We start from the raw sequence: 16,661 nt of genomic DNA on the forward strand, positions 1-16,661 counted from the left end.
CACTGGATTAAGTACCATGGAGGTTCTAGTGATCTTGACACGGGCAGTTTCAGTGGAATCAAAATCCTCCTTGGAGTAGGTTCAAAAGACAAAAGTACAGCGTGCAGTTGGAGAACTCAATTTTGAGTTTTGCTATGAAGAGCAAAGGGGATGAGTGTGGGCCAAACAGAATTTTTTTCTAACATGGAAGAAATAATGGTATGTGGTAGGCTGATGGGAATGATCTAGCAGAGGGAAGTTAAGGAACAGAACGTTTAAATCTGCACCCTCGGAATGGGGATGGAATCTAGCACAGAACTGGAAGAGCTTGCCTTACAAAGGGCATGGACCATCTGTGGGACTGGAAGACAGACCATACAAGCAGAGATGCAGGTAGGTAAGCAGATGTGATGGTGGGAGCCTGTGGAAATTTCCTTGTTTCTATTTTCCAATTCAGAGGGAAAAATAGGCCGTAAATTGAGAGAATGGGAAAAGTATTAAAATCTAAGTGTTTTCAGGGAGAATCGAAGAGTAAATGAAATAAATGTAGCAGGATTGTCAGATGGCACTAAGGCCTATTTGAGGTCACGACTTTAAACACAGAGACAGAGTCAGCATGTTCAGTTGCACAAGTGCACAAGTGCAGATAAGGTGGCAGACTTGAACTTCGCCAAACATGGAGTTTAGCCAGGCAAGTATAATGAAGCAAGAGCTGGGGCAGGGCCATTCGCTGTGTAGCCAAGAGTGAATTTAACAACGGACCACTGAATCTAAGGTGGGTCATGAACAGGAGGTGGGAAATTTAAAATAGGGAAGAGGATCAAAGAACCGTAAATCACACGTTTAAGATCCACGGCTCTAACTCCTCTTCTGGACGGAGAGCCTCCAAAGTGGGAAGTGTCTCCTCTTCTCATTCTTAGTACCTTAGCAGATAAGCTTGTTTTCTGAATGGATAGTTGGATGGATGCTTACCCAGGGTCTAAGGGAAATTCCCCACCCCCAGTCCTATGATATATAAAGTTCCTTCTTTCTCACTGTTCTGTAAGAGCCTGAGTAAAAAGTTGCAATGCTTCGTCAAAATCTATGGTGTAAACAAATCCCTTGGAATAAGACAAGATGCGTAATTCCTACAGTGTTGTGTCCAAGAACTAAACCACAAAATGTACCAGATGTATCCTGACTCCAGTTAAGTTTACCCTTATTGAACACCTGGGTGGCATGAAATCTTTGAACTTCCCAACCTCTAATTATTTCACCTCCTTGCAGTAATTAACAGAACAGGCCTTGAGAATACCAAGTTTTCTAAGGAGACATAAATGAAATTCAGCCTGGGGTGGAGAACGATACACAGACAAAGAGCATGTAAAATAAGTTTTATTGTTCTTTAAAAGGGTTCAGGGTTTGGTTTTAAATCAGGCTGCACACCTTTCATCAGTCTGACATCTCTCTCACCATGTCAAACTGGCTTCAGCTAGCAATACTTCATTAAATCCAAAAGAAAAAAAAACTTTAAATTTTGAGGAAGAAAATCCAGTTCTGAGAACAATTAACATTAGTATGTAATTTAAAACAAAATGAGGGATAATGTTTCTTGTCGCTTTATATACCCTTCTCCTCATACAGAACCAGGAATGTAATTTTCCTATCTCAGGCAGGCACTGATAGTGCTGGACACTGCACACACACATATACACACACGTACACACACACACACTCCCCACAAACAAAAACCAGAGCATGTCAAAGGGAAAAAGTTTGTTACTGTACTGATCAGTCAATAGACAGTCTGAGTTTAGAGGGTATGCTGTTTTGATCTTGAACCTATGTTAAAGGAATTTATTGTCATGTTCTGAAATAAAGAATTTTGGAGAGTACCATCATTTTTCACTTTAAAATTCTAGGAAGTTTCAAAAAGCATTATTTTGTTTTTTCTGGGATGGGAGAGGAGAGAATCTACAGATATTCATTTAGTTAAAAATCAAAACAACTCCGGCATAGGATATAGGCAGTTCACATAGCCAGCCAACATCTGAGGTATCATCAGTGCGAGACAAGGTCCCAGTCCATTCCTACTGGCCTAGCTGATCCCAAAAAAGGGGGGGGGGGAGTTTATGGCTCTGCACAGCAAATTCCAGCAAGACAAGATGACCTTACTAAGCTGTTATTCAAATCCTTAGAAGCAGAACACTATTAAGTAATATTTAGGTGTAGAGTGCAAGAGCCCGGGATGGTGTCCTTCCACTTGCTTTGTCAATGCAGCCCGGTCACAACTGCCTTCTGCAAAGGAGTGGAAGAACAGCTTCTCTAGATCAGCGCAATGAACCTGGCAAAGAATCCTCGAAAATGACAGTACACTATTTCATCAACAACAGTCTCTTTGCTACTCACTGGGTTGCTTTATGTCTCTCTTCTACCCTGTATGGCCTGGGGACACACATACTCACTAGGCATTGTTGGTTTTGAACCAGCAATTTTTTTTTTAAATCTCATAAAGAACCTAGTAAGAAAATAACAAGGCAATCAGTGGTTAAACGGAACTGTACATACAGGGGGCAGTTTGGAAAATACATATCACAGGCATTTCTCAAGTCCAAAATATCCTATCTTTGCTGTTATTCCTTTCACCATTCCTGAAAATTCATAATACGAGTAAGTCCTAAATAAAAATTTAAACTACCAGCATTCTCTGACATCATTAGACAGAAAATCAGAGTCATGCTACAAACCCACGATTCTAGAAGTGTAGAAAGTGTGCTAACTCTCTGCCTGGACACATCTTTAGTGATGGCCTGGAGTGCTCCCCTTCAGAAAACAGAAGTTTCTGGGATACCCACTTAGCTTCATTGTTTGGAAAAGAGAAAAATTCGACTCTCAGCTAAGTTCTTTGAGAAGACTACTCTTAAAATGCCATTTCCCCACTAATTTACCAAAACAAAAACCAAAACAAAAGGGTCTTGGCTACTTTGCCTAATGTTGAATAGGGTTTTCAAGAAAAGAAACTAACATGAACACCCCATTATCAGTAAAGACTAAAAACCACCTGGATCATATAATATATATGCCACTGCTTTTTTTTTTTTTTTTTTTTTTGGTGTTTTTTGTTTCTTTTTTTGTTTTTTCTAAAGATGCCCAGGTGGGCTTAAGGCTGCCAGACCGCACACACATCTACAGCAACAAGGGCTTCTCCTATTCCATCTACAACATGTATTAGGGGAAAAAAGAANCAGGAAGCCCTATTCGGGGCTGGATCTCAAGACTTTGGGATCTTGACCTGAGGTGAACATGGCAGATGCTTAGCTGCCTGAGCCACCCAGGAACCCTGCCAAGAGCAGTTTCTGTTTTGAACTCTGTTCTAATTTCTCCAGGCTTGAAAATCTAGATTGCTTTCAGTTTCCTGATGGAGCTCTAAGAGGCCTCCCATGCACAGTCTTAGGGAGATTAAAGAAAGAATAAAGAAAAGAGAGAGACAGAAAGGAAGGAAGGAAGGAAGGAGAAGGAAGGAAGGAAGGAAGGAAGGAAGGAAGGAAGGAAGATTAGGAAAGAAATTAAGAAAGAAAAGAAAGAAACCCCACAACAGGGAGATCTATGTGCCAAGCATCCAAGCATAATGGAAGAGTGTGCTCCCCAAACAGATGGTTCTGCACAGACTAATGTTCTGCTGGTTTTCCTTAGAGACCTATTATGAAAAGTTAAAAAAGACAGAAAATTTTGATATAATTCAATCCTGGCAGAAATTCAAACTCCAACAATTAGGAGAAAAATCATCCTTCACTGAATTAATCCCTTTTTTCTTTCTCTTTTTCTTTTCTTAAACATTTTATTCATGTTATAGAGGGATTTCTTTTTTGTTTGCCTTTTTCCAATCATTAGGAAAGTGGTTGAGGAGTACTGAATCCATCACTACTTTGGTGACACAGTTAAGATTCCAGATTCACATTTCCAGGTACCAAGAGTTCCCTCTAAATGTACAATCAAGTCAGCCTTCGTTTATACTTCTTTCTACTGAACGCAGCAGTGCCCATTGGTGTCTCTGACGCGCAATCGCATCTTAGGTCGGTATTTCTCCAGGTAAAGCAGCTGTTTGGAATTGAACGCTCCCCTTCTTTTTCTGAAAAAACAAGAATGACAAACTTGATCATGTAAAAAAAAAAAAAAAAGTGCTGTCTGACTCACTGAAATGCATTATTTATGGCCTAAGGCCTTTCTAACTCCACACAGCTGAAAAAGAGCATTATTTCCTATACAATATCACTTCTTAAGAGGAAGGGCTGGTGAGTGAGCAAGTAGTGTATAAAGCAGCAGGCACAGATGGCATTCCTTGAAATACATCACCTTCCTAAAGCTGCTACCATACATTTCATGCCCTCTTATCAGTCTTTTTCTTTTTTTTTTTTTTTTTAAAGAAAAGGTTGAAAGGGAGAGGACAAGATAGTGACGCCAAAGGATTCTGGACAACAAAATAACATGGCCCATTATTTCAGACCAATGCCAAGATTCTGTCTGGGCAATACCATCCTGATTTTGTGCCTGAACAGGTCACTTAAGAGTCCTAAGTGATTAACTGCCTCTCTATAGATTCTTCCTTGCCTCTTGGTCATAGTTCATTTCGAAGTTTTTTTAGACACCCATTAAAAGAATCACTAGATCACTTAGACTACTACCTAGACTATTCATTTTAAAGGTTCCTACCTATTCAAGTCATACCCTGGACATATTCTACAGTGTCCAAATTTGCCACTTAAATTACAAAAATCTTTGAATTTGGGAGCCAACAGTACTATTATGAGTCTCTCTACACTTGCTCCTTTTGATTTCTTCAATCAAACAATCTTTTAAGCCAACAAATTATTCCATACTACAAAGGGTACTTTCCATAATTCCTTCTTCTTGTATGGTCTTGCTTTATGTGTTTCTGAACATAAAACTTCATACTCACTGTCTTATAAACTGAACTGCGTCTTCATACTTCATTCCACATTCAATCAAAGCAAGTGCAACCAGCACAGGTGCCCTACAGAGAGAAATTCATTTGTGAATACCCACCAGTCTTTGGAATTACAGAATTTTTTTTAAGGATTTTATTTATTTATTTGAGAGAGAGAGAGAGAGTGGGGGGGGGAGGTGAGGGAGAAGCAGACTCCCCTCTGAGCAGGAAGCCCGATTCAGGGCTCAATCCCAGGACTCTTGGGATCATGACCTAAGCCGAAAGGAGATGCCTAACAGACTGAGCCACCCAGGCGCACTGAAGAACTTTCTTTAAAACCCAGGATTACATATTACCAAAACAATGAAAAGCTTTAGCTTTCCTTTTTTCCCTTATACTAAAATATCTGTTTTCCCTATACAGTAAAAATGTCTGTATCATGATATTGTCTATGGTGTCATCCACTTTTAGTAAAGCACTAAATTCTATTTTCATTAAGAGATCTTTATTCTTGGGGCGCCTGGGTGGCTCAGACAGTTAAGCGTCCATCTGTTGATTTCGGCTCACATCATTATCTCAGCATTGTGAGATCAAGCCCTGTGTGGGGTTATACTGGGCAGGCGTGAAGCTTGCTTAAGGTTTTCTCTCCCAATTCCTCTGCGCCTCCCCGCTCCCCTGCAGGCATGCATTCTCGCTTAAAAAAAAAAAAAAAAAAGATCTTTATTCTTTAAAACATCACATTATTATCTCAAATTTTCACATTATATGTCATCAAACATTCTTCATTGGTCTTTAACCAACATCGCAGTAAAAAAAAAAAAAAAAAAAGACCAAATGTGTCATCTATATTGATTATCTCAGAAATTTCATTACAAATCCACTTTAGTATCTTTTCCTCATCAAATACTACAAAGGTGCTAGATTTTAACAAAATCCTTTTTGTGAGCTAGGAGAGCGTCAGAGAATTGGTAATTAGGAACAGTTCTCTATGTAAGTCATATGGGTTTTTCGTTTTGTTTTGTTTTTTACATCTAACAAGGGACACTGAGGCCTGAGCAGGTCTCAACCTGTCTGTGGTTTGGGGATGCTATCTGCTTCATAAAGCAAAGTAGAGGATTTGTCTTCTGGGAAGACAAAGCTGTCTTCTCTTCTGAAAAAAGTCTCCAACACTGTTGGATTTGGCATCTTCCAGGAAGAGGAAGGCAGGGATTGAGGCCTCATGAATTTGGTTTTATAGCTGAGGTAGAGAGAGAAGACTGTGATTATAACCAGAAAGTCCAGGTGAGGCGTAGTTACCTCCAGGACTCGTCACTCTAACACCCAGTCTGGGTTTCAGGACAGTCACAGAAGTAGATTCCTTAACAATAAAATAATAATAATACACACATAAACAAAAATCTAGCAAGGGAAATGACTTTTTAAAATGTCCACTACATGGCACCAGCTTTGGATTACCTGCTAGGAGAGCTACTAGTTACAAAACTGCCCGAGTCAAGTTAGAACACTACCTTCACCCTTCAGAATAAGGACTGGAACTTCTGACCCTGAAGAAGAAACTGTACCACACTAAACTGCAAAAAAAGGAAAAGAGCAAACAAAAGGGCTAAGCAGGGGTAATAACCTGAGTCACCACCACCTTGAGGCGAGAGCAGCCTGCACTACTGTTGAGTCAAAGTGCACATCGTAAATTGGCATTTAATCTGCTGTTGATGAGAGTGTTGCAACACCATTCCATGCAATGCTCAAGGAAAAAGGCTTTAAAATCAAAGTTAATTTTCATTCTCCGTACATCTCCTTTCAGAAGTTTAAAGTTCAGCCATCTGCTCTGTACCTATTAACTTCTCATTCATCTCAATCCAAAATTAACCACATATAGATTCTTCAGAATCTACAATTATTTTAATTTTGTTGCCCAATTCAAAGACCTAAGCCTTTGAATATGTGAAATAATGAGGAAAAAATTCATATTGAATTAAGACCAATTTTTAGCTCAAATATAAGATAATTACATTAAGTCAGTTTCAAAACAATTTTTTTTTAAAAGATTTTATTTATTTGACAGAGAGAGAGAGACAGCCAGCGAGAGACGGAACACAAGCAAAGGAGTGGGAGAGGAAGAAGCAGGCTCCCAGTGCAGGAGCCTGATGCAGGGCTCGATCCCAGAACGCCGGGATCACGCCCTGAGCCGAAGGCAGACGCTTAACGACTGAGCCACCCAGGTGCCCCTCAAAACAATTTCTGAGCCATCATCCACTAAATCTATTATGGGCATCAGAATCAGACAACCCACAAAACACAAAAAGCTGTCTTCAGAAACCATTACACCAGCTTCTGCTCTCATTTCTTTTCTTCAGGCAATTTAATATTTGGTGTAATAAATACAAACTTCTACCAAAGTGAAATTTCTGATAATGAATTCTCAGACAAAAAGGTAAGAGCTTACCTTCCCAATCCTGCAACACAATGCACTGCAACACAGCAACCTGGCTCTTCACGAAATTTGGTTTTTAACAGGTTTAGCCAATCGTCTACTATCTGATTAGGGGGTGGTGCTCCGTCATCAAACGGCCAATCCTGGAAAGAAAAGATCTTTTACATTAAATTTACATTAAATTATTATTTTCTGCAGGATAGTATCTAATGCAGAATAGCTGCACAGAACACAGGGTGGATATACCGTAACTAATTGTACTTTATATACCTATTCTTTCTTTCTTTTTTGGGGGGGAGGGGTGGGTGCAGAGAGAGAGGGGGAGAGAGAGAGAGACAATCTTAAGCAGGTTCCTCACCTAGTATGGAGCCCAATGCAGGGCTTGATCTCACAATGCTGAGATCATGATCTGAGCCAAAATCAAGAGCTGGGACACTTAACCAACTGAGCCATCCAGGTGCCCCTAAATACCTATTCTTTTTTTTTTTTTTAAGATTTTATTTATTTATTTGAGAGCGAGCGAGCACACAAGCAGGGGGTGGGGCAGAGGGAAAGGGAGAAGCATACTCCCTGCTGAGCAGGGCGCCCAACAGGGGCTCAATCCCAGAACCCTGAGAGATCATGACCTGAGCCGAAGGCAGATGCTTCACCAACTGAGCCACCCAGGCGCCCCAATATATACCTATTCTTAATAACACAATTCTGATCACTGCTGAAAAGCTTTTTCTAAGATCAAAATTCATGTGTGCCAAGTGATTTAGCCTTCTATGTTGTCAGCACTATACCTAATTTTATCTTATAGAAATCTCTTTATCAGAGTGATAAGAAATAAGTGCTCTTCCAATATTTTATCTGAATAAAGTAATAATTAGACATAATAGAAAAAACTATAATTAAGGCCTAGGCAAAGTAAGAGAGAATACACCTGTCAATATAATTTAAAAGTCCACTCTGCAAAGAAATATACCAACTAGTATCTTATTGATCTCTACAAATATTTTGAGGGTTATCCCCCAAACAGTTCTAAGTTATGATGTCTTTTCTTTAGAGAAAGCCTCGTTCGTAAGAAATCTCCAGTAGTTAGCATATCCTAACAGAAATATACTATCATCTTTGTGGTTATATATTTTAAAAGCAAGGGGCGGGAGGACCTGGGTGGCTCAGTCAGTTAAGCATCTGCCTTCCGCTTGGATCATGATTCCAGGGTCCTGGGATCAAGCCCCGTGTGTCTGGCCTCCTGCTTGGCGAGGAGTCTACTTTTCCCTCTCCCTCTGTTCCTTCCCCCACTTGTGCACATATTCTCTCTCTCTAATAAATAAATAAAATCTTTAAAAATATATAGCCAAGGGGCGTCTGGGTGGCACAGTCGTTAAGCATCTGCCTTTGGCTCAAGGCATGATCCCGGCGTTCTGGGATCGAGCCCCACATCAGGCTCCTCTGCTGGGAGCCTGCTTCTTCCTCTCCCACTCCCCCTGCTTGTGTTCCCTCTCTCGCTGGCTCTCTGTCAAATAAATAAATAAAATCTCAAAAAAATAAATAAATAAAAGAGAAAAGTTCTTTAAAAAAAAATTAAAAAAATAAATAGCCAAGTAGTAAATATTTTTAAAGCTCTGCCTAACTTATACATATCCCATTTAAAAAGCACAGTGCCACATGATAGAGTCCTGAGCAAATGGAGACCTTTTTCTCAAGTATCCCTTTCCCTTTTTATATACATCAATTTATGTATGTGTGTGTTTTTAAGTAATCTCTACCCCCAAGGTAGGGCTGAAACTCAAGACTCCAAGATCAAGAGTTGCAAGCTCTACTGACTGAGCCAGCCAGGCACCCCTTGGGTTGTTTTTTAATTAAGACCAACCCCATGTGCGTATAGGCAGGGTTTATCTTCCTTTCTATCTAGCAAAAGGCCTAAGAAACCAACATAAATCAGCTTTAAAGAAAGAAGGGAAGGAAATTCACATTTTACATTCCCTCTCTCCCATCTAGCTTCAAGGACAGAAATGTAAAAACGGTGGAAATTTTTTAAAACAGAAGATTACTCTAAAGAGATTGGATAAGGACACTTTAAGATGTTAGAGAAAGAAAAAAGTGACAAAGCACTAAATTGATTCTGCACTCATTATGGGTACCACTAGAACACTTTATGTAGCCCATTAGCCGTGACAACACATAATGTTTGATTTGTCAGCTACACCCCATAATTAAAGGGCTGTCAGTGTTATCATTATAAATGTCACTAAGTTTAACTGCAAATAGCAGTAAAACCAGTAAGCAAGTACCTTAGTTGAGAGCTTACTTCCTCTAATATTCCCTAAAATACACCCAGTTAAGTAACAATAATATGAAACATGCTTCACTTCCTCATATAAAGCAGTTTCTATCAAAAAAATCATTAAAATAATTACTCAGAACTGTCTGAACTTCAAACTGTCTCACATAACTGAAACCACCATTATTAGTCTTTTCCAATAAGCCTCTGATTTGCAAGAACATTAGTCAAAAGATTTGAAAGGCCTGATTTTGGGGCTATCCTCTTATAAAGTATTCCAGGAGCGCCTGGGTGGCTCAGTCGGTTGAGCATCTGACTCTTGGTTTCGGCTCAGGTCATGATCCCAGGGTCATGCGATCAAGCCCCTCATCAGGTTTCCCACTCAGCACAGAGTCGGCCTGAGATTCTCTCTCTCCTTTCTCCCTTTGCCCCTCCCCCCACTCACACTCTCTTTCTCTAAAATAAATAAATAAATAAAATCTATAAAGTATTCCAAATCCTCACCTAGCAAAATTAAATTAACAATCCACTTAAAATCTCTGGAAAAAAGGAAATTCCAAGCTTAATTCTAAATGTCCTTCTTGTTTAAAAGTTTGTTAGACCTTTAATTTTATCTAATCACAGCTATTTAAAACAAAAGTGTAGATTTAAAGGCACAAAATAAATTCCAGACCTACCATTATCTCCAACAAACTAGTTCAAGTTCTTTAGTTCATGTCTATTTCATAAAGGTGTTTACCAACATTACTAATTCAAACTACAGTCAATCCACAGTTCATTTTCTCACCCATGCCATCTGTCAAAACAAACTGATTTTTCATCTGCCCACTATATTCACAATACAGGAAAAAGAACTCGAAGTCAGCATAGTTTCAGAAGTTAAAATTTTGTTTTTGTATTTTTAAACACAGGGTTATATTTTATACATGTTTATATGATCCCCAGTGATTTCCAGCCAGGGCATCTTAAAGTCCTTTAGAAATGGGAATGCAAGCAAATTATTACCATGCCATTCTAATAAAATACATTTTCAAAAAACATAATGCTTGGCTATTTAATTTTTGTGTTTTCAACAAAATGGAGGTGAGGAAACTTTATGGATGAGATATGAGACAATTGCTTTACCAGCAGGACATTTATCTTCTTTCCATGAATTGCCTTCCCAACTACTGACCAATGCATAAAGACTACAGAACTACCTCTCAATTAAAAATAGGCACATAACCTTGTACCAGTATCTTCTTTATTACTTTCTTTTAACCAACTACTTAAAAACTCTCCAGTTCTCTTCCTACAACACTGTCCTCCCACGATTAAATCAAAGAACTCTAAGACACCTAAAACTACAAGGTCATTTCATTATGTGTTCCTTCAGTTTCGACAACTATTTAGGCAAGAAGGTACAAAAGTTTACCTAATCTGAGGCTCCTGTTTCCAATAAATGAAATGGTAGGGGCCAAGGAGGAACTTAAAATAATTCCAATCATTTTGTATGTTTAAACTGAAAATAGAAGAAACCTAATCACAGAAAACCTTCTTAGAAACCTACCACAAAGTGTCAGAACTATGCTGATTACTCTGAACCAAGATGCCTTCTCCCTCTCTCTTCTTAACCTCTTCTCCAGCATTTCTGTCCCCTATAGGTTATCCACAAAACAGTAACTAATTAGTACTTGCGAAGTGAGACAGAATACAGCTGACCCTCAAAAAACACAGGTTTGAACTGTGTGGGTCCACTTACATACACACAGATTTTTTTCCAATAAACACAGTACAGTACTATAAATGTATTTTCTCTTATTTTCTTGTAATAAAATTTTCTTTTCTCTAGCTAACTATATTGTAAGAATATAGACAACATACAAAATATGTGTTAATGGCCTGTTTATGCTATTGGTAAGGCTTCTGGTCAACAGTAGGCTATTAGTAGTTAAGTTTTTGGGAAGTCAAAAGTTATATGTGGATTTCTGACTATGTGGGAGTTGGTGTCCCTAACCCCACATTCAAGGGTCAATTCTATTTCCATGTGACTTAAGAATTTCTGATGGAAATTACTTTCAGTTAGATTCAAACCAGTAGCCTAGATACAAAAGCTAAATACTGCAATAATTTCCTAGAGAAAACAAAATGCAAATTTCCATTTTCTTGAAATAAGTGTATACTCAGGGGCACCTGGGTAGCTCAGTCGGTTAAGAAGCTGCCTTTGGCTCAGGTCATGATCCCAGCATCCTGGATCGAGCCCCGCGTTGGGCTTCCTGCTGAGCATCAGGCTCCCTGCTCAGCAGAGAGCCTGCTTCTCCCTCTCCCTCTGCCTATGGCTCTCTCTACTTGAGCTCTCTGTCAAATAAATTTTTTTAAAAAATAAGTGTACACTCAATTTTGCTTTTCATTTGTTGAAAATACTCTGTATATATGGACTTTAAGGGAACAAATGAACAAAACTGCCAACCCAAAAGTTTTTAAAGACTGTTATCAACACTTCATCTCCTATAAGCTTAAAAAGCATACTACTGAGTACCCAGTTTTAAAAATAGTTAAGTTTAGGGGCGCCTGGGTGGCTCAGTCGTTAAGCGTCTGCCTTCGGCTCAGGGCATGATCCCGGTGTTGTGGGATTGAGCCCCACATCAGGCTCCTCTGCTGGGAGCCTGCTTCTTCCTCTCCCATTCCCCCTACTTGTGTTCCCTCTCTCGCTGGCTGTCTGTCAAATAAATAAATAAAATCTTAAAAAAAAAATAGTTAAGTTTAAAAAGTACTAGTTGTTTGTAGTGAAAAATTAAAACACCACACACTCACTAGAACGTGGATTCCTTCTTTCTCAACTGGAGCTTTATCATATGTAGCATCACAAACTCGAACCAAAGTTGTCACTCCATACTTCTTAAGTTCCTTTAAAGAACAACAAATATAAGGGAACATACTTTAAGAATCTGCAACCAAAACTTTTTAAATGTACTATTATAAATTGAAGCAATGAGACATCGTTCTTAGACAAAGATAAAAATCATTCTCATTGTGGAAACATATAGAATGGACACTCAGGCTCTTAGTGGAAGCATCAAAACAATCACCTTTATAAAGGACAATATGGTAACACATCACAAAAATATAAAAGCACATATATACTTTGACCTAGAAATTCTACTTCTGAGAATTTATACTAACAAAGTAATTAAAGACACACCCAAAGATTTAGGTACCAGTGTGTTCAGCATAGGCTGTTTGGAATGGTAAAAAGATGGAAACATGAATGGTCCAAAAGTAGGGGAACAGTTAGAATATAGCACATTCATACAGAATACTATGACAGCTATAAAATTAATACTAAACAGGTTGGGGAAGATTTTTTAAAATATAGTGTGATCCTATCTATATGTATATAAATAAATATATGTATATATGCAGAGAAAAACATCGAGAAGCCAGGCATTAAGAATTAAGTATTTTCAAATTGTCTTTTATGTGTATCTTCTGATTTTTACACAGTAAGTACTTATTGCTTTTTTAATTTAAAGAAACAAAAGTAGGGCGCCTGGCTGTCTCAGGCAGTAGAGCATGTGACTCTTGATCTTGAGGTTGTAAGTTCAAGCCCCACAGTGGGTGTAGAGGTTACTTAAAAATAAAATCTTTAAAAAATAAAATAAAATGAAAGAAAGAGAAGTAATTTTGAAATTAGGATTAAAAAGTGGTATCATATTACAAAGCCAACAAACACCATTATAGCCAGAAGCCTTGCTCCTTAAAAATTTTCCTATAGTAATGCCTTATCCAGTGACCACCTATCTTCAATGGGCCACCAACATCTTTTTATAGTTGCAGGACAGTGGCCTCTGCCACTTTTGGAGTCTATGGCCAAGGAATCCACAGGCTAAAAATAGTATCACATAATTCAACCAGGCTTAAAGGTGACTGAACAACCTAAGGGCACACAGGCCCGGAATCAACTTGTACACTGTGTACACAAAGTTAAGAAGCTCTGGGAATTAGAAGTATAAATGAGCAGGAACAGTGATATCCTACAAGAAGTGTCCATCCACCATTTGGTTATCTAAAGAGTAAACTTATTTTAACTGCTAAAGGACTTTATTTTTCACAGAAAGGCCTTCTTCTAAAACACACTCAGGAAACATATTAGTACTACATGGAGTCAGTAATTTTAAAACATTTCAAAATACAGATAAAATCCTATTAAAATGAACTAGTAGCCATTCACTGAAAGGCTATAGTAGAAATTTTTATAATAAATATTTGTGTCCTGGGGCACCTGGGTGGCACAGCGGTTAAGCGTCTGCCTTCGGCTCAGGGCATGATCCCGGCGTTATGGGATCGAGCCCCACATCAGGCTCTTCCGCTATGAGCCTGCTTCTTCCTCTCCCATTCCCCCTGCTTGTGTTCCCTCTCTCGCTGGCTGTCTCTATCTCTGTCGAATAAATAAATAAAATCATTTAAATAAATAAACAAACAAATAAATAAATAAATATTTGTGTCCTTAAGCAAGTCAAAACCTCTTCTCTTTTTTTTTTTTTTAAAGATTGTATTTATTTATTCGACAGAGATAGAGACAGCCAGCGAGAGAGGGAACACAAGCCAGGGGGAATGGGAGAGGAAGAAGCAGGCTCATAGCGGAAGAGCCTGATGTGGGGCTCGATCCCATAACGCCGGGATCATGCCCTGAGCCGAAGGCAGACGCTTAACCGCTGTGCCACCCAGGTGCCCCAGGACACAAATATTTATTATAAAAATNACGCCCCCAAAACCTCTTCTGAACTCAAGTTTTGTCATCTGAAAATGAGAGGGGTGGATTTAGAATCCCTAGGAGTTCATTCGGCTAAGTCTATTCTATAAATATAGCAGAGAAAATGAAGGATCGGACATAAAAATGTTACCTATAATACTCTTCCTCCCTGTAAGGTTCTGACCCTCGTATACGATGGTTACTATTGCTAAGTAGTTCTGGGGTAGGTTTTTATCAAAAGTGGCTAGAATATTTGAGGAAGACATGGATTTTTTTAAATCAGAGACTGTTCTACCACATGCTGTGTACCTTTAAGCAAATTATAAATTACCAAAATGCCCCGAAACTGCAGTTTCCTCATCTGTAGGTGGGAGATAATAACAGTACCTATACCTCATAGGGCTATTTTGAGTAGTAAATGATATAATGCATAAAACTGCTTTTTGTAATGCTAGATACATACTAAGTGTTCAATAAAAGTTAATTATTTTTATTATTAAAATATAATAAACTGCTAACTATGTAGAAAGAAAAAAACTACTAGATAATCTCTAAAGTCTCCCCAAATTCCATAAATGTTCTCTTAAAAATCTGTTGTAACTAATTCAACCCAATTCAAACAAAGATTGGTAGGATGACCATCCATATTCCAAACACAGAAATAAATGGCCTTAAGAGATTTCTTCATAATGATGTTCATTTATAATTTTACCTATAAATCAATCCAAAAAGCAGACCATAGTACAATCTTACCTCTGTGAACTTGTTGAGGGTAGCATTGGTAGGGTTGTGGGTTATCAGAAAACGCATGTTCTCATAGGAGATCTCCACAGGGGCTGGACGGTTCATTATGGCAAATAAAAAGTGTGAGCGTGCGTGTGTGGGTGTGATGGGGAAAATGAAAAAAAAAATCAATAAATCTTGAAATGTTTCACAGCAGAAAACATTAAAAAGACCACTAAAATGCCTAATATCGATCAGTGTTTTCTCTATTCAACTTGTTTATTCTTTAAGAAGCTTCTCTCTTCAAGGTAAGCAGAAGTATTTAGAATCCACTTGAATCCAAATTCAACTTGGGCCTCAATGTCTGCAGATGGATACCTTCGGACTCCAAAAAAATCCAACTACATCCAAAACTTAAGTAGCCTTTACTACATTTAGGCACTAGTGAGACAAGTTAAAAGTGTAGGTTGCTTTCCACTTTTGTTTACTTGATGCTTAATTTTACTGGAGTCATTAAAAGAAATATGCTTGCAATAAAAAAAAAAAAAAAGCCAACTATTTCTGAGGCCAGTCTCGGTGTCCAGAGTCTTCAAGGCAATGTTAATTATGGCACATAGAACCCCCAAGCTCACTTGTCAGCGAAAACGCTGTGCTGAGCCTGGCAGAAGTCTGCCCTCACGCTCAGAATCGCCATAAATGTGCAACGTATATTCCAACGAAAAACCTAGAGGAGAAAAGCATAAGTAAAATGAACTGGAGATTGACAGCACAGTAAAGATGATGCTCAAAGTCAAGAATACGTTCTTTATGAGTCCAAAGATACCTGAAACTCCACCAATTCTGAATTATTGTCATCTATAAAGACTAGGATAAAAATGATACCAAGAGTTTTTAAAAGTCAGAAATTCAAAAGTAGGTCTTTCCTTTTTCAAAAGGGGGTTCAACAAAATTTCTGTGTTAATAAGATTATTTGTAACTCAAGTCATTTTTAAGTGACCTTATTTTTAAATTCATTTAAAAGTGTCATTAAAAGATCCTTAAAGAAACCTTCCCTCCATAAAGCTCACAACAATTTTATTCTTCTACTTTGATGATTAAGTCCTTCACATACACACTTTGCTTAAAATAAAATACATCTGTAGGGGCGCCTGGGTGGCTCAGTCAGTTAAGTGTCTGCCTTCAGCTCAGGTCATGATCCCAGGATCCAGGAATAGAGCCCCGAGCCCCGTGCCCCGTGCTGGGCTCCCTGCTCAGTGGGGAACCTGCTTTTCCCTCTCCCTCTGCTGCTCCCCGTTTGTGCGTGCTCTCTCTCGGTGTAGTAAATAAAATCTTTTAAAAAAAATTAAAATAAAACAAGATACATCTGTAAATGGATGAAGGATAGTTACCAAAATTCCATTTTGAGGATGTAATTCTTTCTATCCAAAGGATATGCACTGGCCCCCAATTATAACATTACTCCATAAAGTTCTTTTAAAAAAATTAATTTATTTTCTAAGCAGTTGTTACTACCTACAAGGAACGAGGAAAGAGGATTAGAAAGTGAAGTGACTTGTCTAAGGTGAACGTCTTCTGTTAGTCCAATGTTTTTTCCAATGTACCG

General features: G+C 38.5%; 1 protein-coding gene across 1 annotated transcript; it reads right to left on the bottom strand.

Moving 5' to 3' along the window:
* Positions 1–3,759: 3,759 nt before the first annotated feature.
* On the bottom strand, positions 3,760–15,782 carry PTP4A2 (protein tyrosine phosphatase 4A2). Its single transcript, XM_034648304.1, has 5 exons — positions 15,089–15,782; positions 12,397–12,489; positions 7,347–7,477; positions 4,916–4,990; positions 3,760–4,087 (listed from the first exon to the last, which is right to left on the bottom strand). The coding sequence occupies exons 1-5, from the start codon at positions 15,182–15,184 to the stop codon at positions 3,979–3,981; spliced, it is 504 nt and encodes a 167-aa protein (XP_034504195.1). The 5' UTR covers positions 15,185–15,782; the 3' UTR covers positions 3,760–3,978.
* Between the last annotated feature and the right edge of the window lie 879 nt (positions 15,783–16,661).

This window comes from Ailuropoda melanoleuca, chromosome 2 (genome assembly GCF_002007445.2).
Source record: "Ailuropoda melanoleuca isolate Jingjing chromosome 2, ASM200744v2, whole genome shotgun sequence".
Lineage (NCBI taxonomy): Eukaryota > Metazoa > Chordata > Mammalia > Carnivora > Ursidae > Ailuropoda > Ailuropoda melanoleuca.